The sequence below is a fragment of the Haplochromis burtoni genome, unplaced genomic scaffold, assembly GCF_018398535.1.
Source record: "Haplochromis burtoni strain Fernald_Lab_line unplaced genomic scaffold, NCSU_Asbu1 Contig_84, whole genome shotgun sequence".
Taxonomy (NCBI): Eukaryota; Metazoa; Chordata; class Actinopteri; order Cichliformes; family Cichlidae; genus Haplochromis; species Haplochromis burtoni.
The window spans coordinates 1387343-1413622 of NW_024582445.1; the positions used below are offsets into that span (position 1 = coordinate 1387343).

Genomic DNA, 26280 nt, shown 5'->3' on the forward strand with positions numbered 1-26280 from the left:
ATCAGACAAATGAACTTGTCCCTGTCCAACCCCTATTAAAAGAGAATTGCAATAATCCAAATGTGAAGTATCCCTTCATTTCTTTATATTGTGCTTGGAAAATGGGTGCAACAATTTACTGAAAGACATGCAAAAAAAAGTACAGTAAGGCAAAAATAGTTTGTACAGTTCTGTACTATTAAAAGTCGATACTTGGTAGAACCGCCTTTATTCCCCAGCACAGCAAATCTCTTGACACTTCTTTAAGCAGTTTTCTAGGCTTCTTGAAAGACTTCCCTAAGTTTTTCTTTGTATGTTGCCTGCCTTTTGTTTGACAACATTAAGGATCTGGCTCTGGGGAGGCCGATCCATGAGTTTGGGAGGGGGGGGGTCACAAGTATACTTGTGACATGTGCAATGACAATAAAGTTGAGTTCTATTCAATTCTATTCATTTTTTAAAAAGTACAGCGTACTTACAATGTAAGATGTCGAAATGTTGTTTATTTTTCCGCTAAATAACCAGGAAATTACACTGTACTGCTTGTGCTTGTGCACTACATAGATTACAGTATATTTTTTTCCTTGTTTCCTGGAAAAATTACTTGTTGCTCCCTTATTCTGCTATACCTATCTTTAAATATTTATTTATAATTACTTTCTAATTTCAAATAAAACACGCTGAAATTCCATTTAATCACGGGGAAATTACGCCCTTGGTAGTGTGCCGTATTATAAAGTGCTACCAAAATGACTGTAGATTTCAGAAATTCTTCTAAAATAAATAAAAGAATCTCATGAATCACTTTGTTATGTTCTGTGTTTTTTTGTGCTAATAATACATAATATCTGTATAATAAAAAATACCACCTAAACTCACGTGCGCCATACAAATTGAAAGCTGCACACTCCGTCATCTGAAAAGTAAGTCCTTGTGGTCTGTTGGTCAAACACCCACAACTGCGCCATCACCGGAGCGCCAAGGGTGCTCTGCTGACACTACATTGGGACTGCGAGAATTTTGTTTTACTTAGACGTCTCAGACTCGTGCTCCTCATAGAGGACAAGAAGGACTTGCTGGGTCCTACTGCAGAGGTCATGCGAGAGTATAGGTGAATATCCTCATAACACCAGCGGGCGGAGCAGGGCAGAGCCGACGTGGGCGGGTCAAATGGAGACGAGCTCTGGGAATGTATGTGGTAAGAGATCGGATCTACCTTGATCAGCGGCGCTGTTATGTTGCTATTGGAAGTCGTCCCTACTAAAGGGCATGCTTTGAGCTTTAGCTGCGGAACAAACGCGAAGTAAATAATGTACACGACAGAGCGCAGGCGAATGAGCCTGCGAGACTCAAAGAGGAAGGATCCAGTACGGGTGTCCGCTGGAAGTTTGTGGCAGGACTCTTTGGCGTTAGAGCTGAGCGCCAGCAACGGCTCGGGTAAACAGATCGTTTCTCCGCGGAGTCGAACCAGAGCGGTGTCAGTGGCATACATTGTCAACGAGGACGCGTCAGTGCCGCACACCGAAGAAAACTTATCACTAAAGTGTCTGAAGGAAGCCTGCGCGGACGCACACGCTCTTCTCAAAACGATTTCATTTGACAGAATTTCCCAAGGCACGACAGACATTCTGGATAGTTTCTACAATGCAGGCAAGTGACGGCATGCAGACTGTAGGGTAATGTAGCGGATATATGAGCACAGAATTATACCAAATTACGCAATTTTACTTTTATAATCCCCCCTTACAGATGTTGCAGTGGTGGAAATGAGCGACTCCTTTTGCCAGCCTTCCCTTTTCTACCACCTTGGAGTGAGGGAAAGTTTCAGCATGACTAATAACATCATTCTGTATTGTTCTAAGCAAGATAGTGATCTGCAAGCTCATAAGGTAACACATGCTCCCATTTATTGTTACATATTGTTTATTGTATACAGTCTCATGTGCTGGAAATGGAAAATAGTTCAACAGGCTTTGCTTTATTACTGCAACTACGGTGGGATATTTTCCTGAAGGGCTAAAATATTGTTGTATCTACATTTGATTTAGAGATGGAACTTATTTAACAGCAAAACACCAGTTAGGGTTAAAACTTTAATTTGTGCATTGTACTTAATGTGAGTGAGAGAGATGGACCCAAAAATAAAAAGCTATAGCAATTGTTATGCAATGTAAAGCAAGCTATGGCTGCCATTAATTCATGTTTTCATTACTGAATAAGTGTACATATTACCTTGTTAAAATAATTTCAGTGCATTCATAACAAAGCTTTAGCCTTGAAGTCATTTGTGCAACACACTTGTGACTGCTTTGTCTAGTGTCAAATGATGCTGCGGTTCCATTGTGGTCATGCAAGCTGTCCCAGCATGATATTTGATGCATCTATTGTTGTCCTGCAGGAGCAGTGTGGAAGTGACACCTTCATCCCATATGTAGTGTCACCTCAGGGCAAAGTGTTTGCCTGTGACGTTGCCATGATGACTTGTATCAAAGACCTGATGCAACCTAGTTTCCAGCTGGAGCCGCTGCTCATCCCCCTGGTTGAGAAACTGGTGCACCTGCTGAACAACGTGCACATTCAGTCCAGGTCAGACATAAACTTTAGCAGGGTGTGGTTAAACATTATTACTTATTTAAACATTATTATACAGTGAATGCATGTTCTTGAGCTTCCCACGTATGCAATGTCACTTAGCGTGTTTACAAAGGATTGTGAAATTGTGGAATGTAACACCAACACTGGACTATCTGCTGACAGTGAGTACTTCCGGGAGTCAATTAGGCATGAGATTCGCATGGCACGGGAGCGGTTCAGCGGCAGAGCCTTGAGCGAGGAGTTAAACCACATCCAGCAACGCCTGGATAGTGTAGATCTGCTTTCTCCGGATATTGTAATGAACCTATTGTTGTCCTACAGGGACGTTCAGGTATGCATTTCTAAATCTGTGTGTCTAAACTAGTGATTATTTATTAACACATTATTTTATGTTATTGAATTAAACAAAACAGCATATTGTTGTCAGAACTCAAACAGTTTTAACATTATTATGATCATATGATTGCATATCTGTTTAGCCATATTTCATTATAAAAGAGCTACTGTTCAATCTGGGAGCCTTCACAAGTATTTGTATCAACAAAGAAGATCAGATTGTGTGTTTAGTGAACATATGAGCATTAACAAAAATAGCTATGGGGGGTGAAATTATTCACAATTGTTTGTAAATAGTAATATTTTTTATATAATAAACTTCAATGTAAATTATTAAAATTGTCAGGTGTGATTCAAGCATGATAATCATTATATTTCACTCTCTTCCACTTTTTCTCAGGATTACGATGCCATGATAAAACTGGTGGAGACTCTGGACAACCTGCCTATGTGTCAGGTGGCGAAGCATCAGAATATCAAGTTTCACTATATATTTGCTCTAAACAGGTACCAACTTGACTGCTATTGTATCTTGGGCTTGTCAGTATAGTTCTGTTGACATCTTTGGTTCACGCTAGGTGCTTTTGTGTCATTGTCAGTTTGCAGAGATCTTTTAGTAAATTCATATTCACCCAAGATATGAAGTTTTTTATCATCACAGTGGTCTGTTATGACATATACCCATCCTAGGAGGAATCAGCCCGGAGATCGTAAAAAGGCTTTGAAAGAAATTCTGCCGATTGTGGAGTCAGGGAACAAGGTGGCATCAGACGTCTACTGCCTGTGTGGACGCATCTACAAGGACATGTTCATGAGCTCAGCGTTCACTGATGAGTCCAGCAGAGACCAGGCCTGCTATTGGTACGCCAAGTTTGGCCATACAAAGTTTTCCACATTTGAGAAAAGTGGCATTTATGTCATGTTTTCCAGACTGTTTCTTTTATATAACTTGCCAGGTATGGGAAAGCCTTTGAGACAGAGCCAACTCTTCACTCAGGCATCAACAATGTGGTCCTTCTAATAGCAGCTGGCCATGAATTTGAGACGTCTATAGAGTTGCGCAAACTAGGTGCTTTCTGTTTTTTACCTTTCCATCAGAGAAAACTTAATGTCTGTGGATTTATTGTGTCATGCATTGAATTTGATCCTTGAAATTCATTTTTTTGATGTTTTAAATGTCTGAGATGATGTGCAGTGCCAGAAAATATATTATTAGGATTCATCATAAACTCAGTCAAAATTAGATTAATACTAAACAGTTATTAGTTGTGTTTTAAAACGTATTTCCTGTTACAAAAACTTTGAAAAGTAGACCATGTCATTAGTGCGATAAATGTTCAACTGAGCTACAGGATATGAGTCACGTAATTGTAATACTCATTAATCCCAGTCAGTGAACACTGCACCTTTATGAATGGGGAGATTGTCATCCTGGAAGAGAGAATAGAAATGTTTGCTTTTATTCTTGTCTCCAACTTGTCAAATATACCCCAAACTGTCCCAGTAAAATGCCACAGCTCACAGAGCCACCAGATCCTATCACTGCAGGGAGTAAAAATTAAGTTGTTTTTTCCCGTAATTTCTCACCCATTTGTGAGAAAATGCATTTCATTATGCTGTACACATCATATCATGTTGTTTTCAGTTGTTGGCCAATCATGTTTTGACAGTGCATAGTATTATAAAGGCATATTACATTGTATTCAATTATTTATTTTGTTCTTAGTCCATAAATGAGGTTGTAACTGTGGTCAGGGTCGTCCTCTGTTGATTTGTTAGTAACCTCTTTTGTTTTGTTTTATGATGTCAATGTCTAGGTGTGACTTTAAGCACCCTGCTGGGTAGAAAGGGTAGTCTGGAGAAGATGAAGGACTACTGGGATGTAGGTTTCTACCTTGGAGCAAACATTCTTGCAGGTGAATACAGGAAAGTCATTGAGGCCTCTGAGAAGCTCTACAGACTCAAGGCCCCTGTTTGGTGAGACTTAATCATCCATTGTTGATGAGCAGTATCAAGGTGTTTAATCAGTTACTAAGCCACATGTATTTTTATATGATTGTTTTTATTAAAAGTGTGAAAAGCAAATAACAAATAACTGCCGAGTTCAATTTCTGTTAGGTATGTGGCATCTATTATGGAGACATACATCCTGTACCGCCGGTTTGCCAAGTTACCTGAAGTGAGATCTCCTAAACAAGATACAGTGGACTTCTGGATGGAGCTGCTTTTGCAGACCTGTAAACCCACTGCCTCATCAAACTGTTGTCCAGTAAGACCAAACACCTTACTGTAGCTGTAAATAATAAACAGGACACTCATCTTCTCACAGAGTAACTATTGATCAGGATTCAGTTCTGCTCATTTGGATTGTAAAGTTAACATGTAACAAAGCAGGAGATTCCCTGCCATTAGAAATGCATTAAACAGCCACGTAGATATTTAAAATAGATAGTACTGGAACTGGTGTTTTTCAGGTGCTCATTCTGGAGCCCACTAAACTCTTCCAACCAGCTATTGTGTCTGTGAACGAGGAGGACCAAAGTCGCACTGTCCAGCTAAAACACGCCACACGCTTAAAGGTATGTAAACTGTCTGGGCCCCCACTCTTTGAGCCACTCTCTGATTGGAATACATTTGACTCTTTGAACAAGTCATACATACGTGTGTATGAATGTATATCATATTATGTAATAAACAAGTTTTCTGTCTGAGTATACAGTCGGCTGGGTGAGTAGGCATGTTCTTTTAGAGCCACTGTGCATTTAAAACATCAATATTTGTTCCTTTTATTCTTGCATATGTATTTATTAGTATGTAAAAATGGTTTACTGTGTGTGACAAACTCTGTATTAGCTGTAAAACACTCTTTTAACCTGTGTCTAAATTTGTATTTAATTCTGCAGAAGGGCTTAAACCAGTGGACTTTCCAAGCATCTGAAATTCGGGGAGTGAGGTAAAATAGAGCAGAGCATGTGACCTTTTTGTTGATTCCTCTGTGTCTGCAGGTCAGTGTTACTGTGTACTTCAGCTGTGTCCCGTCTACCAGACAAATATTCCAGAAAAAGTCATCTGCTGGGTGACTTAACAATAAATCGTTTTATCAGGCTGTAGTATCATAGGGGGGATGATGAAAAACATCATCCCCCCTATGATGCCCCTAGTGGGGCCTTGCTCTTTATCACTAATACTTAATACATTTGATTTACTTTTATTTACCTATAGCTCCCACTGAATTAGAAACAATAGCTATCTCCTTCAATAGAACAAATAAGGATTAAGAGATACAGCCATGATGTCGTCTGTGCCAGTTTTATGTTCAACATATTCAAACATAAAGGTTTGCCTGTTTGAATGATTAAAACCTGTTTACGTCTTTCTCATTGCAGTGCTTCAAAGATTGATGAGCGGAGCTGCTTTCTGTATGTCCACTACAACTCGGATGATTTCCAGCTCTGCTTCCCATCTGAGATTCACTGTAAGGGGTGAGTGATTAACACTTGTGTGAGATCATGTGAATGACATCCTCGCAGATCAACTGATTTGCTAGATAAGATCTAACAGGTTGCGTGTACAGGGTGCAGAAAAACAGTCGGCATGCAAATGAAAGTAGTCAATGACTGGATGTTATTACTTGGTATGAGTCATATTTCCTGTACTGTCCTTACTTGCTTTTCAGAAACCTCTTGACATAATTTAGAAAAAAAAACCCATCCCAGCTGAAGTAACATCTAGTACTGCACTACCACACAAGTTTCAGTTTTCTGTTTGCTGCCATATTTTTATAGTTTTTGACAGAAGCTTATATTCACTCATGACTGGCATGAATGTCAAGTTAATTTAGAGTTTTTAATGGTTTCTTTCTCCTGTTCTTTTTCCAAGGGTGGAATGACTGTAGAACATGCATCTCTAATGACTTTTAAAAATCACAAATTGAATGAAGAAATTTGAATTTATGTTAGATATTCTGTAATTCACACAAGGTGAGAAATATACATATAGGCTCATATACAGTGGGGCAAAAAAGTATTTAGTCAGCCACCGATTGTGCAAGTTCCCCCACTTAAAATGATGACAGAGGTCAGTAATTTGCACCAGAGGTACACTTCAACTGTGAGAGACAGAATGTGAAAAAAAAATCCATGAATCCACATGGTAGGATTTGTAAAGAATTTATTCGTAAATTAGGGTGGAAAATAAGTATTTGGTCACCTCAAACAAGGAAAATCTCTGGCTCTCACAGACCTGTAACGTCTTCTGTAAGAAGCTTTTCTGTCCCCCACTCGTTACCTGTATGAATGGCACCTGTTTGAACTCATCATCTGTATAAAAGACACCTGTCCACAGCCTCAAACAGTCAGACTCCAAACTCCGCCATGGCCAAGACCAAAGAGCTTTCGAAGGACACCAGGAAAAGTATTGTAGACCTGCACCAGACTGGGAAGAGTGAATCTACAATAGGCAAGCAGCTTGGTGTGAAAAAATCAACTGTGGGAGCAATCATCAGAAAATGGAAGACATACAAGACCACTGATAATCTCCCTCGATCTGGGGCTCCACGCAAGATCTCATCCCGTGGGGTCAAAATGATCATGAGAACGGTGAGCAAAGATCCCAGAACCACACGGGGGGACCTGGTGAATGACCTGCAGAGAGCTGGGACCAAAGTAACAAAGGTCACCATCAGTAACACACTACAACGGCAGGGAATCAAATCCCGCAGTGCCAGACGTGTTCCGCTGCTGAAGCCAGTGCATGTCCAGGCCCGTCTGAAGTTTGCCAGAGAGCACATGGATGATACAGCAGAGGATTGGGAGAATGTCATGTGGTCAGATGAAACCAAAGTAGAACTTTTTGGTATAAACTCAACTCGTCGTGTTTGGAGGAAGAAGAATACTGAGTTGCATCCCAAGAACACCATACCTACTGTGAAGCATGGGGGTGGAAACATCATGCTATGGGGCTGTTTTTCTGCCAAGGGGACAGGACGACTGATCCGTGTTAAGGACAGAATGAATGGGGCCATGTATCGTGAGATTTTGAGCCAAAACCTCCTTCCATCAGTGAGAACTTTGAAGATGAAACGAGGCTGGGTCTTCCAACATGACAATGATCCAAAACACACCGCCCGGGCAACAAAGGAGTGGCTCCGTAAGAAGCATTTGAAAGTCCTGGAGTGGCCTAGCCAGTCTCCAGACCTCAACCCCATAGAAAATCTGTGGCGGGAGTTGAAAGTCCGTGTTGCTCGGCGACAGCCCCAAAACATCACTGCTCTCGAGAAGATCTGCATGGAGGAATGGGCCAAAATACCAGCTACTGTGTGTGCAAACCTGGTAAAGACCTATAGTAAACGTTTGACCTCTGTTATTGCCAACAAAGGTTATGTTACAAAGTATTGAGTTGTATTTTTGTTATTGACCAAATACTTATTTTCCACCCTGATTTACGAATAAATTCTTTACAAATCCTACCATGTGGATTCATGGATTTTTTTTTCACATTCTGTCTCTCACAGTTGAAGTGTACCTCTGGTGCAAATTACTGACCTCTGTCATCATTTTAGGTGGGGGAACTTGCACAATCGGTGGCTGACTAAATACTTTTTTGCCCCACTGTACACATTCACGCACTTAAATCTTTTATCAAGTTGTGCCGAAGGTCTTTTAAATTGACAAGAACAAGGTCTTAACTTCTTGTCAGCGATCATGATTGACTATAACTAGTAGTTTCTCTTTGGTAGTAAGAATTTATTTGACAGCATTCACTGGATTGACCAATACTCAGAACAACAGGAAAATCTTAGAAGCTCAGTGACGACCTAATAAGGAGAGTTTTAGATTTAACCAATTTGAGGAGGTCTTCTGGAGCCATTTCAAAAAAACTGCAGATTCAGACAATTGTATCTAAGTAAAGCTTATTTGCATAGGCTTATTTAGATGGTCCCGAAGAAGACTCAAGCTGTCACCCTCAAATGAGAGGAAATTATTTAGGCTGTTTAGGAACAGCTAAGGAATTACTAAACACTTTCCAAAATAAATGGAGTTTTACATCACCATGAACTCAGTGGGTTCCAATCAAGAAAAAGTCCCTTCCCCAGACTAAATACCTTCAAGATTTGCTGAAATTTGCAGCTGCAAACATGGACAAGCCAAATGCCTTCTGCAGAAGGATTTTTACACTTAGATGGCCACAATGACAAGAGGTATGTTTGTAGGAGTATAGGAGAGGGACACTGTACCAGCTCTCGTGGTACAGTGTCACGATAGTGGTAGCATCATGCTCTAAGGCTGTTTTGCTGCCAGTGGTACCAGTACATTGAAAAAAGTGGATGGAATCCTTCCTTAACTTCACCATATTTGGGTGTCCCAGCAAGACAATTATCCCAAACACACAAAGCTGGTTTTAGAAGGGATAAAGCAGGCTGACAAAACTTTTGAATGGCCTTCCCAAAGTACCGACTTTAACCGTAATGAAAAGTTATGGCTTAAAAGCCAGGTTCATACCAGGAAACCAACCAATTCAAATGAACTCTAGCACTCCTGCCAGGAAGAGTGGTCATATATCCAGCCAGAATTATGCCAGAAGCTTGTGCCAAAAGTGTCTGGTAAACCAAATATCAGTGGGGGGTGTACAGTATGTGTAGCCTGTATGTTTAATTTTCACTCTGTTTGGATGAGAAAAAATCCCAAATGAATTCAAAACTTCTACACCCACTTATTGCTTTTTAAAGTTATGCATGCTGTGCAATCATTCCACCCTGGAAAACAGAATAGTTTAATGAAATCGATAAAAGCCCAATATGATCAAACATCCATGCCCATTATGAGTGTAAATGAATTTCTGACCACAGCTGCATATAATAGAGTTTGTTTGTTTTTTTCCTATTAACACACTGCCAAATATAACATCCTGCTTTTCCTGTTTTCACTGGTATGTTTCCTTTTAAACAAATTAAGTTAAAATGAAACAAACGGTGATAAATAGAACTAATGAGGGATTACTTGTAAGCAAAATATCCACATTTTCTAATTTCAGTCTCACATCAACCTTTTCTGTCACTTGTTTTTTTTAATTACCAGAGACAATATCAGGCTTCTCATTCACATCTATTCAAATTTGATCAGCCATTGAAAATAAATATGAATTTTATTGTAGCTACTTGCAGTTGTGTATTTTGGTGTGTGTGAACCAGTGTGGCTAACAGCCAAAAACCTATCAATCTGTTTATAAGTAAATCCCTCAGCAGAAATCTACAGGGACCTCTTCACTTGAGCTGATGTTTACTGAAAGTATATTTAAATTTATGCTGCAGTGAGAAATATTTTTTATGTATGTCTCTTCTCTACCTAGTTTCTGTGAGTTGGTAAACTCCCTTCTCCAGGAGGCTGAAAACCATGTTCAAGATATAGAACATACACTCGGAGAAATACTAGAGGTCAGTTACAGTTCCTTCTATATCCGGATGCAATATGTGTTCTATTTTAGGTCTGTGCTAAAAAAAGTGAATGCCATTTTAGTTAGAACTGAGCTACTCTTGCAGACGTGGTTTTACCATGTGTTTCACTCTCATAAAACCATGTTTAAAGTTAAAATTTGAAAAGCCAGTGTTATTTATAAAGAATATATCAAATCTATGTCTGTCAGAACTGCCTTAACTCTACATGACAAAGCAAAGTGCTGGAAACATTTCTCTGATATTTTGCTCCATATTGACATGATAGTGTCACATGGCTGCTGGAGATTTGTCGATTGCACATCCACAATGCAAACATCCTATTTCACAACATCCCAAAGGTGCTCTAGTGCATTGAGATGATATGTTAAAACAATATTAAATCACTTCCACCAGCTTGAATCACTGGTGCAAGGCAAGATGCATCCTTGCCTTTTGCATTCAAAAGAAACTCATATGTTTCTTTTAGTAAGTAGTACTAGTGAGAGAGTAACTGGGTAAACTAGAAAAACATTGGTGGGAAGAAATGCTCAAAATGCTGTTTTGATTCATTTAAGGTGGGGACCCCATGCAAAGTGTAGCCTAAGTTTCCGGTTCTTAGTTTCCTGTTTTAGTGAGTTTTTATTTGAGTTACTGTTGCCTTAGTATCAGCTCAGAGCAGTGTGGACAGTCTCCTCTGACAACTGGTGTTAACAAGCCATTTCAGTCCAGAGAACTACTGCTCACTCAATATTTTCTCCTTTTTGGACCATTTTGTGCAAACTAGACATGGTTGTTCAGGAAAATCCCCATAGATCAGCAGTTTCTGAAATACTCAGACAAGGCTGGTCTAAATATGAATCATACTGACTTCAAAATCACTTATATGACATATATTCCCCAGTCTGATGCTTGGTTGGAATTTCAGCAGGTAGCCATTTCCATCTCTGCAAATCCCACCATTCTCTGCTGAACTCTGGCATCAACAAGGTGTTTTATCCAGAGAACAGACACTCACTGGATATTTTCTTTTTTCAGATCCTTCTTTGTAAGCCTTAAAGAGGAAAATCTTAGTGCGTCACCAGTTTGTGGAAAACTCAGACCAGCCTTTCTGGCACCAACGCCCATGCTCTTTTTAAAGTCACTTAAATTTCTCCACATTCTGGTGTTCATTTCCTACTACATCATGTCGTTTTCACCATGCTTGCGTAATAAAATGCAATGAGCTGCTGCCATGTTATTGACAGATGACATATTTGCATATTGATCAGGTATTTGTGAGTTCATGAGTATAGTAAAACCTTTAGCAGATGTCGCATTTTGCCTTATTTAAACCTCTGAATGAAGGTCTCCTTAAGTTCCTAAAATTCTGTTTCCATTCACTCTATACTGATTCTTACTGATTCTCATTCTACAGTATATCTATGAGACCAATGAGAATGGTGACAAGGTAATACTTGGTAAAGGAACTTATGGTGTAGTGTATGCTGGAAGGGACCTGAGCAACCAAGTACGCATCGCCATCAAAGAGATCCCCGAGAAGGACAGCACGTAAGAAAACACATATGTTACCCTTCTGATGTTGTCACTTTCAGATTACGCTGTAGTCAACAAAATCTGCTCAGTTACAGTAATAATATGATAGCGTTTAGGTAGTGTTAACCACATGAAAAGAAAAATACACTGTCGACTCTAGACAGACGTGGAAAAAAACCTTCTATATGTAGCAAAATATTTATTGCTTTTGCAAACTTTTAAGGCAAAGGTTTAAGCGATTAAGTCCCCTTAAATAGTTTGTTTATACATCCAAAATCCAAACCTAGTTGTGGTATATTGTTTATAACTCCTTTTTAATGATGGAAATGAAAAGAGGCCTAAATTAGACAATGCAAATCACTTGTACAAACACAACAATCTCACAGCAGCACCTTTATTCTTTTGTGTTGATTAGGTATTCTCAGCCCCTGCATGAGGAGATTGCTCTGCACAAGAGGCTTAAACACAGGAATATTGTCCAGTACCTGGGCTCTGTCAGTCAGGATGGTTTCATCAAGATCTTCATGGAAGAAGTACCTGGGGGTAAAAAGATGACATTTGATCTTCTAACACTCCTAGCAATAAGAGTGCCTGTCATTACTAAATCGTTACTGTAATATAAATCAAAGCTTCAAAAAAGTTTTTGTTTGATTTTTTTAAGTTTCACATCTGTTTGTGGAAAGAGCTGTTATCACAAATGTAAATGTGTAATTAATCAGTTTGCTCATATGTAATCAACAAGCAAGTAATTATCCTCTTTAGCCATCAGAATTGTTGTCTTAAGGCCAAGAAAGATGCCAAGCGGATTTATTTTACCAAGTGGATCATCATGGCCTTGCCATATTGGTCCATTTGATTGACCTTTATTATAATTATGAATTTATTTTATTTTCAGTTGCTACAAACGGGACAGACATGACTGGGGGATAGGACAGGGAGAAAGAATGAAAGAAAGAGAGGGAGAGAAAGAAAACCAAAGGGGAGAAGAGACAGTGAGAAGGGGGGGAAGAAAGAAAAAAAAAACAACAAAAAACACCTGGGTCACCTGTATGGAGAAAAAAAACAGAAGAGAAAGCAAACAACAAAGAGCAACATAATAAAAAAAACCATCACAATAAACTAGCTAGCAGTAGATATCAGTAGATACTAAATAATAAACGATATTGTGCAGCATGCAAGATAGACAGCGCACAATGTGCTTTGAGGCAGCAGCCAAGAAAGCTAATTATCCTCTGACGTAATGAAATTAGATCACGGGGTGGAGCGATGTGGTTTGGGAAATCAGAGACATGGCGTCAAGCACAGGTTCCTGAGAAATTCTTAAACACACACAAGCCTTGATGTTCCCAATAAGTCTGTTTCCTTGCTTTCTGTGTGCTATTTGTCGTGGGCTTCAGGGAAATCATGTGACCAGAATTGTAATGCATGTGTGATTATGTAACATCTACTGGAAGCCAGTTTTAAAGAAGTGGGTGGTTCTGAAGACATCCTGTTCAGTGGAGGAAAATGTTTACAGAAAATGGTGTGATTGTGTGAAAAACATCTTGAACCTCTGATTAGAAACATGCACAGTCCTAATCCATTGCTTTGTTTGATTGTGCCAAATGTAATGGAGAAACAGTTTTTTTTTTAGTTGTGCATGTGATATCATCATTATTGCATCTTTTTTAAAACTAATAACCTTGTCAGGCGCTGGTTTAGTTCAGTGCGTGAGCGGGTGACCGTGTGGGACGTGGCTCGAAATCAGTGGCGTGGGTCACCTTGTGAAATTATGCATTTCCTCTTACAGGTAGCTTGTCTTCTCTTTTGCGCTCGAAATGGGGTCCTCTGAAAGACAACGAGCCCACCATCATTTTCTACACCAAGCAGATACTTGAGGGTCTAAAGTACCTTCATGAGAATCAGATAGTCCACAGAGACATCAAGGTGAGCAGATCACCTTTGGCTTCGTGGCAAATAGTTTTCTGGTCTACTGTGTCTTAAAGTTTAGCTTTGTGGTATTCACTGGTTTTGTTCCTTATGCAGGGTGACAATGTACTGATCAACACTTATAGTGGAGTTTTGAAGATATCTGATTTTGGAACCTCCAAACGGTTAGCAGGGATTAACCCCTGTACTGAAACATTTACTGGTAAGTTGACAGTTATGACATTATTAAAAGATTGTTATTATTAAAACATTTTTACACGTGAACTCCTCACAGTAGTCAAACTTTCACTTTTCTGGTGGATTTTCAATAGGAACTCTGCAGTACATGGCCCCTGAGATTATAGACCAAGGACTTCGGGGTTATGGGAAGCCGGCAGATATCTGGTCTCTAGGGTGCACTATCATAGAAATGGCAACAGGCAAAACACCCTTTCATGAGCTGGGAAGTCCCCAGGCAGCCATGTTCAAGGTAAAAAAAAAAGGAGTTGTGTTTTCTACGTAAGTTAAAAATGCTCACAGTGGACTTTACACATAAGGACATTTGGCAGACATTGTGGAATGCCTGGAATTATATTTCATGGAACATTCGGGAGACTTTTCCTTTGAAGACTTTTACATTTCATGATCATTGTTTATTTAGTTTTTACAAGTACCAGGTGGATATTAGATTGATTAGATATACAAAGTTTTAAATTCAGTTACACTTTAGGTGCATAATTATTTGCACAACACAATTCTGTGTAGTTTTGCCTCTGTACAGCCTGACAGTGGTGCACATTTTTATATAGTCCCCCCACTATCAGACCAAGTGCTTACACAAAATAACAGAACTTAAGTATACAAACTCCTTTTTAACACTTGGATGAAAATCATTTGCAGTCAGTGACACACAATAACATGGTCCAGAAGCAGAATGACAAAAATTGTGTAATTTTCTCAAAACTCATCCTCCTAATACATATGAACCCAGACAAAGAGAGCTATCAGCATAGCGTAAGAGCTAGCACAGCACAAGAATCTCAAAGCAGAATGTTTCAATGAAACTTTAAAAATTCCCAACTAGGTTGGCATGTTTAAGATCCACCCCAAGGTTCCAGAGTGCATGTCAGATGAGGCCAAAGGTTTCATCATGAACTGTTTCGTGCCAAATCCAGATGAAAGAGCCACAGCAGCAGAACTGCTTCAGGACCATTTCCTAAAGTCGTCTACGAAGAAAAAAGCTAAAGCTGTTCAGGAATCCCTGTCTATAAGTGAGAAATACACTTAAAATACACACATTTCACCTCTTACCCATTTTTGCTTTCTATAGCAATGATGCAGAGTATCTAAACCCTATTTCTTACAGCTGACTATCAGCGCAGTATGTCTGTGCCTATCTCCATCCTTGTGGAGGATACTGATTCTTACTCTGACTTGATTGACCTGTCTTGTTCTCTGGACCTGACGAGGTCGCAGTCCTCTCTCAGAGCAGAAGAAATCTCAGAGAGCCCACCGAGCACCAACAGCTTCCTGTTGTGAGTAAGATTATTCCTCAAAAGAAACTCAAAACCTTTTCATTTGTGCGCAAACTATGATTGTATTGGATCTTACTTTACTGGTAAACCACACTGAGGTTCGTTCTTCACAGTCCTATAACTTGTGAAAAAAGGCTATAATGCAAAATTCCCCATGCCATTATTAAATAATACATCTGATGTGTTACTGATAGCCATATCTACATTTTTCTATCATACAATGGTTATTGCAGCATGTTCGTGGCTTATCTGTGCCATTTATGTTTGTTTGCACTCAATTTTTCCAGAATACCAGATGACTCCACATCAGACATGAGCAGTCCATCCTCAACAGAGGAGAGTACTGGCCTTTTTATGCTGAGAAAGGACAGTGAGAGGAGAGCCACGCTGCACAAAGTTCTCACTGACTACATAAGCCATGTTGCGTCTAGTATACAACAGTCTGTGCCTCAGGTGGGTAAAGAAAAGTTACCGCACTGTCAAATTCTGTTATAGAATTGCTCTTCAATTCTGAGACTGAGATGGATTTTAGTTCTCTAATAATGAATAGCTCTTTATAATAGAGTATTTGAAAGCTTATCAGTATCTGCATGTTTAAACTACTAGGTACACGTTGACAGTACAGGGTTGTGGGACTCTGTGATACTAGTCCCCTCCGAAGGTGCTCTATTTGATTAATATCTGGCCGACACTGACACATTCTTTCATGTTGTTTCCATCAAACTCTGACCTTAAAATCCAAATATCAAAGCAGAAAAATTACTGTGAACTGCAGCCTCAGTTTCCTGTTCTTAGCCGACAGAAGTGGTACCTGTCTTTTGCTGTTGTGGCTATCTGGTCAATCTCTAATTTCTGGCATCACCAAAAAATTTCTGCCCAATTTCTGTCTCGTGTTACACATATTTTCTTTTTATCTGACCATTCTCTGGAAACCCTAGAAATGGTAGTGTAATGGTAGATCCCAGTAGATCAGCAGTTTCTGAAATACTCACACCAGCGTGTCTGGCACCAACATTTAAAAACATTCAAAGTCAATGAAATCACCTTTCTTCTCCATTCTGGTGCACGGTTTGAACTTCAGCAGGTCATCTTGATTATTTCTGTGTGCCTTAGTTCATTGAATTGGTGACATGTGTTTGGCTGATTAGATAGTTGAGTAAATGAGCAGTAGCAAACATATTTAGTAAAGTACCTGGTGAGTGTATAGGCCATACCAAATGAACCGGTTCCTTTGTAATCTACTATTAACATATTGCCTTACACGTATTGCGCCACCGACATTGCAAACTAGAGAAATAGGAATGTAAAGCCAAAGAATGTACAAGCTAAGGTTACCTGTTTAGCTAAAACCTGTGGGAGTTTCCCTCATGAGGGTTTTGGTCCTTAAATGCTCTTAGATTATTATCTTATGTTTGATAAGATGTTTCTTGAGGATAAATAAAGTTTCTATGTTTCTTTTTCCTTTCTTTCCATCTACTTCGTTCCAGTTATGTACTGTTCCTCTATAAAAACCTTCAGATTTTTCTTTGCATCACAATTTTTAACCATAACCATTATGAAGCGCCTTGAGGCGACTTTTGTTGTGATTTGGCGCTATATAAATAAAATTGAATTGAATTGAATTGAATACTTTTACAATAAGAGTTAATAAAAGATGTTAGTGTATCTCGTTTTATGCATTTAGGTTAGAATTTGTTTTGAGCAGAGCATTTTTTTTCTTATAGTCCTGAAATATTTGTCATTACTAAAGGAGAAATGACCATTAATAGGAACATTGTTATCAATGACAGATCACAGTGAAAAAGACCATTACTCTCCAGCTGAAAAGAACTACAGAGAGATGAAGTAGATGGGTTTATATACTTTGAAAACGAGAACTGCAGAATGTATCCTGATTTTAAAGTCTGCCTTTCTCTGTTAAAAGTATGGTGATGGCTCCTCGATCACTCCAGACCACATCACCAAACTCGTTATTTGTTTGCGTGACAACATCCATTCCCCGGACAGGAAGCAGCTTACCAGCGGCTTGCTGGAGCTTCGAGCTACGCTCGTAGCTGCCTCAGTACCTCTGAACAGCCTACAGGTGGTGCTATTTAACTTCCAAGACGCAGTAAGTTACTTCGGAGCCCAAAGCCAGATTTTGCTGGTGATTGCACTTCACTTTCAAGATTTTTTTATTTAGCAATTACATCACAATTGAGAATAAGCCTCCTTATATTCATACAAAGCCTTCTGACCATAGGTGAAAAAGGTGTTGAAGCAACAAAAGGTGAAACCTCATTGGATGTTTGCTCTGGACAATCTGCTGAGACAGGCAGTACAGGATGCCATAACTGTATTACTGCCAGGTAAAGTAGGCATGTGCTTCATTCCATAATCTGTTTAACATTGTTTTGTTGAGTAGAAAGAAACAACAACATAGTGGTAAGAGTGTTTGCCAGAGGAACATTGTATTTCATTGTATTTTTATTTCATTTACATTTAAATTTATTTATTTTCTTGCCTGTTGATTTTTTTAATTTATTCATTTATATTTCTTACTTATCTGTTTTTCTGATACTAATTTACCCTTTGCCTTTCAGAACTCAAACTCCATCTGCAGTCCTCATTCGAGAGTGAGGACAACACCTCTGAGGAGCTGTTTGCCGATCCAGACACTCCTGTAGCTCTAGTCCCTGACCAGCTGGTGGCACCAGCATACACACAGCAGCCAGATCCAGCAAATGACGTCCTGCCTAGAGCCAACCCTAAACCTGCAGACTTCAAGCTTAACACCAACTGGCCACTCAGCGAGAACCTGAGAGATCTGCGACTGGAGACCAGAAGGTTTATTTCGCCTGTCACCTTTATCATTCAGAGAATCTACAGGTTTATTAGATTCTCTGAACAAACTACATACATACATAAAATACATTTTTATTTTTTGTTTTCTCAGCTTTCTTTTCATATCCCCCTCATATTTCCTGTAAAATAGAATAATCGTGACTAACATTCCTATTAGGTGTACACAGTGATTCATTTAATTTTGGGTTGCAGGGCTTTCTGCTGCAGGTTAAGGCTATTTGTGTTGTGTTTCAGACTGCTGAATCATCTAAGCGAGAAGGAGACAGAGTATCAGGAGCTACTGAGGAACTCTCTCTGGAGAAAACAACAGCAAATAGACGCACTGAGGAAAGAATCAGTCAATGAGGGTAATGTTGTTTTAATGCCAAAACGTGTTACATCTTACGAAATACTAGCACAGTAACTGCTGTGTTACAGTAAGCACTTCTTTCCCCACTCACCTCTTTTCACTCTCTTCTCCCGCATGTCATTTTTTTGTCATCTCTCTCTCATAATGTGTATTTTTTCCTGTCTATCCCGGCTCCCTTCTCTTTCTCCTCACCCTCCAGCTGGTCATGGCAGATGGGTGCCCCTCCCTGAGCCTGGTTCTGCTGAAGGTTTTTTCCTGTTAAAAGGCAGTTTTTCCTTCCCACTGTCGTAAAGGGCCCACTCATGGGGGACTGCTTGATTGTTGGGGTTTTCGCCAATACTATGGGTTTTACCTTACAGTACACAGGGAATTGAGGTGACTGTTATTGTGGATTTGTGGTTTATAAAGAAGCTTGAACTGAACTGAATTGTGTCTGTGATCGTGCGTTTTTCTGCAAGCTGAGTTGTGCAAAATAAAGGCAGCCTGCTTTATTTTCCTGATTTGAAATATTTACAAAAGGCTATATCACTGAAGTGTATTCTCCTGATTTGCTATATCCTGAACTAAATTAGACTTGAATCTGAACCATTCCTTTAGATGATGAAATTTTCTTGAATATTTGAATATTCTGTTTGTACACCACAATCAAACCTCTAACCCTAGAAAATTAATTCAAGTTTTACATTTTTTTTTCCTACTAGATATGAGACAGTAAACAAAGATGTTTAATAGTTATTTGAGGAGCACTGAAGTTATTCTCTCGCCTTTTATCAGACAAACATCAACACAAGCTGCGACATGAGCAGTATCATAGGAAGGGACCAAGCCTTCTTTGGATTATCAGTACACTCAGTGATTCTAATTACTATTTCTTAACATCTGCGCCAAGCAATCCCTACCACACCTTAGCTACAGGCTGATGGCGGATTTCTGCCTGGCTAGTTGCTGTCAGAGGCGTTGGCTGCCAGATCAGCTGCTAATGTGCTCAAACTTGACTTGTTAGTTTGTATAATGATTATACGGGCTGGCTGCCGAAGACACTTTTGTTGTGTGTAACATTAACACCATTAAATACACCATGTGTTTATGAGTGTCTGAGAAAACCTAATGGTTGTAACTCTGTGCATTATAGATGTGGAGTTGGCTTCACAGAAAAGCTCCAGACCAGAGAAGAAAGCCTTAGCGCGCTGGCTAAAGACTGTCCCCGTAGATCAAGACACTATCAACAAGGTAAATTCAGCAAAAGCTCAACTTTGCCTTTTTTTTTTACACCCCTAAGGCTACTTCGTGTTACTCATCCACCTGGTATTAATCCACACCTCTGTGATCCTGTTTTCCAGTTGCTCTCTCATGAGTTCACCTTGGACTGTCTCCTCCGTATGGCCGCCAAGGATGACTTGATGTACTGTGGAATAAGGTGAGCTGCCTCCACGCATCACCCCCTCAAAACACGAAGTCTACACCGTTATTTTAAGTTTCATCATAAGTTTAAGCAAAGTGAAATTGCACATGAATGTGAGTCCACTGTTGCTGTTGCAGAGGCGGCATGCTGTGTCGAATCTGGGCAGCTGTAACAGCTTACCGGAAGACCCAGCTCAGCACGCACAATGAGGACAGCGAGGACACCCTTCTTTAATGGCTGCTGATGTTACACATCAAAGGGCAGGTTCATAGACAGGCTGGCCCTGTGTGTGGTCTGGAGGAACAGAGGCATTTCAGGTTGCTGATGTAAAGCAGATTAAATTTTGAAAACATTTTTAAACTGTGAATGTACTATAAAGGAGCATCAGAAGCTTTTTACTGAAAAGCTAAGTCATGTCAAAATTTTATTTTGTTATATTATGTTTTTACATTTTATCCGGGTGTCAGAAGGTAGAGCTTTAATTGTATCTTCAGAAGATATTTCATCTAGTGACGCTGTTTTCCTGTTTCACAGAAAGCTAAGCAGGATTTGAATTTATTAGAGACTATGTATAAGACTAACCTGTATTCCTGGTTTGGAAAACAAATGTTATTTGTACTATAAGCCCTTATAAATTAATTCAAATAATAAACAGGAAGCATTTTTTAACAGTCATTCAGACTGGCTTGTTATCTCCACACAGTCCTTTGTTTCTAACAGGGAGAAGGTTTTTTTTCAGGGTGTGATGTAGCATGGAAGAAGTGATGTAGTGGTGAACAGTCTTTAAATTCCACACGCGTTTCCTCATCTGTTTTCACTGTGTTGACGTCTCCTTAGAGACAGTGACGTGAACTTTGTGTGTGTTGGTCGATATGTGTGATGCATGTGTCTGAGAAGGTCTATTGTATGACTTTTTGCTGTTCTGGGTGGTTTCATGCTGTCTAGTACTTAGTTCTTCAGTTTATGAAAAAGAGTTAAATTTTAAGTCTAGACATGAGAAACTGGGCTCGAGTAAAATGACGAGACTTAAAAAATGAAGAAAAAGATCAGGAGTGTAACATTTCAGAATAAGTTAGGCAAACAATCTTTAGAGAAGAATGAGGAGATTCTGAGGATGTTCTTTATTTTAATAGGAGGGACAGAAAGGCAGTTTAATGTCATATGCTTGTTAACTCCATTCTCTTTCAGTAGGGATGTGACTTCAGTGGAAGCATTGGGCTGGCTCCTGCTAGCCATAGTACTCACTATTGTGAGTACTATTCGAATGATATGCAAAAATACATGTTGCCAAATAATAGCTAGTATTTGCTTTTAAGTCCAACCCTCTATAGCAAACATAAAAGCATTTTCCACAGAGTGATGTACATTAATATGCAATACACAACAAATGTGGTATTTGGCCTACAATCTTCAAAGTCAGAATGGAAAGGCAGTCCTCTCTGGAGATCTGTGGATACCTCCTGCATAGAGTTTAAGAGAAAAATCCCTTAATAAAGAATAAAAAGAAAATGCAAAAAATGTGAATGGATGAATCCACTATCAGAACATCTAACTATAATTACAATTTTCCATGGTATACTTGCAATATTAAACACTACCGAGATACTAATTAAAATCCACTGTAGCTCATATATCACTCGTACTATAATTCAAAACTGGCATTTCCCTTTCCTGTGTTCACAGATTTATGATATGCTTCATTTATTCGTTGTCATAAGGTCTGAAAAGCTCTTCACAGACTTGGCCAAAATACTGATTACGTCTGTCTGGCAGTAAAGATCAAAAGCTCTGATTTACCTTTGGACTAATTTAATGGGCTCAGCAAATCGGAAAGTGTATCAGTAAATCAAGTAAGGCATCTTTCTCTTGTGTCCTTGGATGCTGCCTCAGAGAAAAGTAATCGCCCTGCTCGAGTATTATCAACCAGTTTTAACAGATTTGACCATCTCCTATCTCCAGATCCTTGCTACCTATTATTTGTTTATCAAAGCATGCAAGATACACAAAGAAGGATTCTCTTTATAGTTGATATTTAAAACATATGTATTTATAACTTCTGTATTCACCTCGACTTTTAAATAAATCTGTTTTTGAGATTTGAGTGTTCAAATGTATTTCTTTTAGGTAAAATGACAAAAGGTGGTTGCTGTTATGTCTGGCACACTAACACTCACATGAATTCTTAACAGTGAGTCACATTGCCTTAAAGAAACAACACAGGCAGCAGTGGCCATATTAGATTCATTTCCTGATACACATAATTGAATGTAATGTGAATGTATCCCCCTGAGTCTCGCTTGTTTGAATAAGCTTTAAATCAAAGTAGCATTAGGATTGTACAGCTAATAGCATGCAAACTGTTGGCTTTGATCAGCCAGTACGCCGTGTGTCAACTTACTAATGTGGAGAGAGAGTAAAGTCAAGGTTACATTATGTTTTTCATTATTCACACTGACAGTCCAATTCTCTTTTTATTGAACATATAAATCTGAAATATACTATTTGTGTTGTTATTTCTGCACTGTCTGTTTATCTATTCTGTCAGGGGGATTTTGGCAGGCTCTTGGGGGTAGGGTGGGGGGGGATTGAGGACGACACACTGGGAGGCCCAGAAGCTCCAGGGATTACTGAGCTCACCCTGTTTGCCATCCCCCAAAGGACAGGTAACCCCCCCCCCCCGTCCTGAACAGCAGCAGCATGCGTGGTAAAGAGCTAAATTTGACCATTTCTTGTGAGATATGATTAAAAATGCAGCATGAGTCAGACATTTTGCGCTTGCACTGAAGAATAAATAATGTTTCTAAATGTAGCACCACTTCAAGCGGAGGTTAGTTAAAAATTCATCACTTTTTTTTATGACATATTAACAACAGAGCTCGCTAACAAGCTGACTACTGTTATTTTCCCTGAAGTCTGTTTAAAGTGCGCACTCAACTGCTTACATGCCTGCAGGTGCGCGCACACTTATGTATACAGTACTGGATGCATGAAAGGATCACGTCTCCTCAACACACGTTCCCTTCAAAGAGCAGTAGATGTGTGCAATGTGATCACATGGACAGGTTATGAGCACATTCTTTGCATTTCTGTTACACTCATGATGACACTTTACTGTGTATTTTTTACCTGCACAAAAATAGCATGATTTACTTCATATTATCCTAGGGAGGTTTGATAATTGTCGATAACTAATTTGTTTATATAGAGTAAATGTGATTCATAGATATATATTTGTCATGTAAACATGCAACTGTTGATTAGTATTTGTATTTCTCTGGATTTTTTTTCTTGAACCTCAGGAAGAGGAAATAATATTAGAAGCAATTTTACTGGAAGACAAAGTGTTGTTGCTTCAGGGGCCAGCCTGTAAGGCATTTAAAGCTATTATAGTATTTACAGAAAAGACATAACATGGACACAAAAGACAGACAGCTGTGATAGTTACAGCTGGACAGAAATGTTCTCTCATCAATATAGATTAATCCTGTCTAATCTAGAGACTTGCATTAAAAAAACTAATCCTGTGAGCATCAGCATGAGTAAGAACATGTGTGTAAATGTATGTGTCACAGAGCTCAGTTGGAGCTTGACCTGAAGAGCATATCACCCTTTGTTTGTGTCTGTTGTTTGGGGAGGGGGTCAGTGTGAAGGCAAATCATTCACGTGACTCTTAATATCATTTATTATTGTGATCATTGGGTATAATATGCAGTGGGAAAGAATGAAACTTTCAGTGTTATAAGAGCAATGTCATGACTGTACAATGCTGCATTACAAATACCTTTTTATGGTGCAGTTTTAGCCATAGCTTGCAAAACAACATTCCCATAGCCATCAGCCTCAGCTGTACTGCTGCTGGCACGCTAACCTAAGAGTTGCATGTTTTTGCTCTTATTATGAACTTTAACATTGAACACCTTGTGGCATATTCCCAGTTGTTCCCTTTGACTGAAGGGTCAGATAAATGCAAATGAATACAAAATTGTTGATTTTATAACCACCTTTAACCTATAAAGAAACATTTATACTTACTGAGCAGACTGCTAGTACACACCTGTAAATTCTCCGTAAACCCTTGAGATGGTTGTGTGAAAAAATCCCAGTAGATCAGCTGTTTCTGAAATTCTCACACCGGTCCATCTGGCACCAAAAACCACACCATGTTCAGAGTGACATAAATTCCTTTAGCAGGTCCTCTGGCTTATGTCTACAAGCCAAAGTGCTTAATTTAAGTTAACAGGCATGCCTAATGTGGTGGCTGATGAGGTATCTTCAAATTACATAATTCTGTGATGAATATAAAAATGATTTTAATTATGTGCTTTGGCCAGTGCAGCATAATTTTAGAATGTTCTATACTTTTGTTGACCTTTTCTCCCCTTTTGTTTATTCTGTTATTAAAAAAAACGTTAATTAGCTTTCCTTTCCCTTCCTTTATTTCCTTTCCTTTCCTTCCTGATTACTTTGCGGTGATGTTGCTGGTGTTCTCTTGGCTGGTCAGGTTAACCTCACTGAAACTCAGGCTGTTGTAGTGATGGTCTCCCTCCCTTTAAATGGAACTAGAGGTCGAGGGAAGGCACTCCCACCCCTATAATTCAAGTTTTTCTTTTTCCTGCCTCTGTTATTTTCCTCTCTCTCCCTGTCCTCGGTGGGTTGTCATGGAAATGAAAGCTGGGGTGGGGGGTGGGGGGGCTTCTATTATTGAAGCAGTTGTGGGTTTGGTAGTGGGCAGGGAGTTGGGTATAGTGAAATGAAGCGATTCATGCACTCATAAACAGAGAGTGCGCTGGAGCAGAAGGGCGGTGGGGTGAGGGAGAGAGAGGCGAGGAAAAGGAGAATAGAGAGGGGCCCCGGGGGTGAGCGGAGAGACAAGCCAACTCCACGTGTTTTGGCCCTGTTTCTAACTGATTGCACGTTTTAGGCCATTACGTCATGGTCTGCGAGGCTCTGCTGTTTGAGACACACTGCTGCGGAATCTCATTCCTCATGGAAGATGGCAAAATGAACTCTTGGTAATGCCACCTGTTGTTGGGATAGTAGGAAGATACTGTTCAAAGAGTAGTGAGCATTGCTGATTTTCTCATATGTCATATAACAGATGAAAGTAATGTGACTGAACAACAGACTCGTGTAAAAAGATCTAAAGACTGACTCTGTCATTTATTGGCTGATCTTAGAAACAATGAATTCCTTAGACCCGGGGAATTCCTGGGAATTTCCTTCAGTCTACAAATTTTAGTCTAAATACTTACTAACTATTCTCCTTACATGTTGTCTGGTTGTCTGTTTCTCTGTGTTAGCCCTCCACCTGACTAGCAACCTAGACTCAAACCAAGGACAATGTTTATATGTTATCAACTGGGACATTTTTTTTGTTTTAAACCCTGAAATTAGGTTTATTTTAATCTTATTTTAATATAGATGTCTGCACACACTGTATCTTAAACATACATATTCCAAGATTCTTGGATATGTAACTTAATAATATATCAAGATCTCCCAAGGCAATTAAAACTCCAGCCCACAATAAGAGGCAGACTACATTCAGATGATTCAGACCAAACAGTGATCTTTCTTCCAGCGCCCCAGAGACACACACAAAGACAGAAGCAACTCTCCCACACTCTGTCTCGCCCTGTAACTCTGCAAGGGCTCACACACACATTTTCAATGTGACATGTAATGTAGGACATGATTAAATCACACTACATGAAACAAAAGACAACATAGTCGTAAATTATTTGAACCTACAGGCTCCCTGCAGGTGCCTTCGCCCTTTCACCCTGTCGAGTCTAGACAATGGTGCAGTAACAGAAAGCAACAGTGTTGCTTTCTGAAACCTGAAAGCAACCTGAAACAGCTACTCCAGCTTTAGTGACATCGCTACAGTGTTGTGCAAAAACAGTATATGTTCTTGCAAACAAACATTTTCCAGTAATAAATCATATCTACCCTTTCCTTATTCTACCTGCCCTTGCTGCTTAAAATGCATCCTTTTCTTAAAATAGAGATGGGTCAGTGCTCTCTGGGGACATTCTGAACATTCCTGCTATTGTTATTTCATTACTAGGATGAGGGTTGCCCTTGCCATTCATAGCAGCTGACCTCTAGACTTTGCGTCAGTCCCCATTTCTTAGAATCAAAAATATGAGATTGGAGTTCTTCCATTTGCAAAGGTGATTGATGGACAGCTGTTTAGATGATTCAGTTCTCATTCATCTCTTTCACTTTCACATTTTACTTGCTTTTTACTCTATGTAAGAAATGGTTACTATTTATTGGTCAACTACGTGTAGCAATCTCAATATAAAAATGCTAGGATGCTTATTTTACAAAGAACTACTAGACCTTTGCATATATATATATA

The 26280-nt window shown here is 39.3% G+C and overlaps 1 protein-coding gene across 1 annotated transcript; it reads left to right on the plus strand.

Annotated features, from left to right (window-relative positions):
- The first annotated feature begins 875 nt into the window (after positions 1–875).
- On the plus strand, positions 876–20588 carry si:ch211-1i11.3 (mitogen-activated protein kinase kinase kinase 5). The gene is made up of 28 exons (XM_042222350.1): positions 876–1629; positions 1729–1868; positions 2378–2565; positions 2737–2905; positions 3311–3417; positions 3601–3771; positions 3867–3979; positions 4728–4887; positions 5029–5179; positions 5385–5489; positions 5814–5863; positions 6297–6392; positions 10258–10342; positions 11757–11890; positions 12291–12418; positions 13665–13801; positions 13901–14006; positions 14116–14273; positions 14868–15054; positions 15150–15318; positions 15606–15771; positions 17243–17428; positions 17561–17666; positions 17901–18144; positions 18397–18509; positions 19644–19741; positions 19852–19928; positions 20051–20588. Exons 1-28 carry the CDS (start codon positions 1290–1292, stop codon positions 20145–20147), a joined length of 3981 nt encoding a protein of 1326 aa, XP_042078284.1. The 5' UTR covers positions 876–1289; the 3' UTR covers positions 20148–20588.
- The last annotated feature ends 5692 nt before the right edge of the window (positions 20589–26280 follow it).

Bases quoted from the DNA above. Each gene is read 5' to 3' on its own strand.
- si:ch211-1i11.3 (XM_042222350.1), top strand. From the start codon at position 1,290: ATGTACACGACAGAGCGCAGGCGAATGAGCCTGCGAGACTCAAAGAGG. The intron at 3,980-4,727 runs GTGCTTTCTGTT...GTCAATGTCTAG, and splicing joins TATAGAGTTGCGCAAACTAG to GTGTGACTTTAAGCACCCTG. The intron at 13,802-13,900 runs GTGAGCAGATCA...TTCCTTATGCAG, and splicing joins TAGTCCACAGAGACATCAAG to GGTGACAATGTACTGATCAA.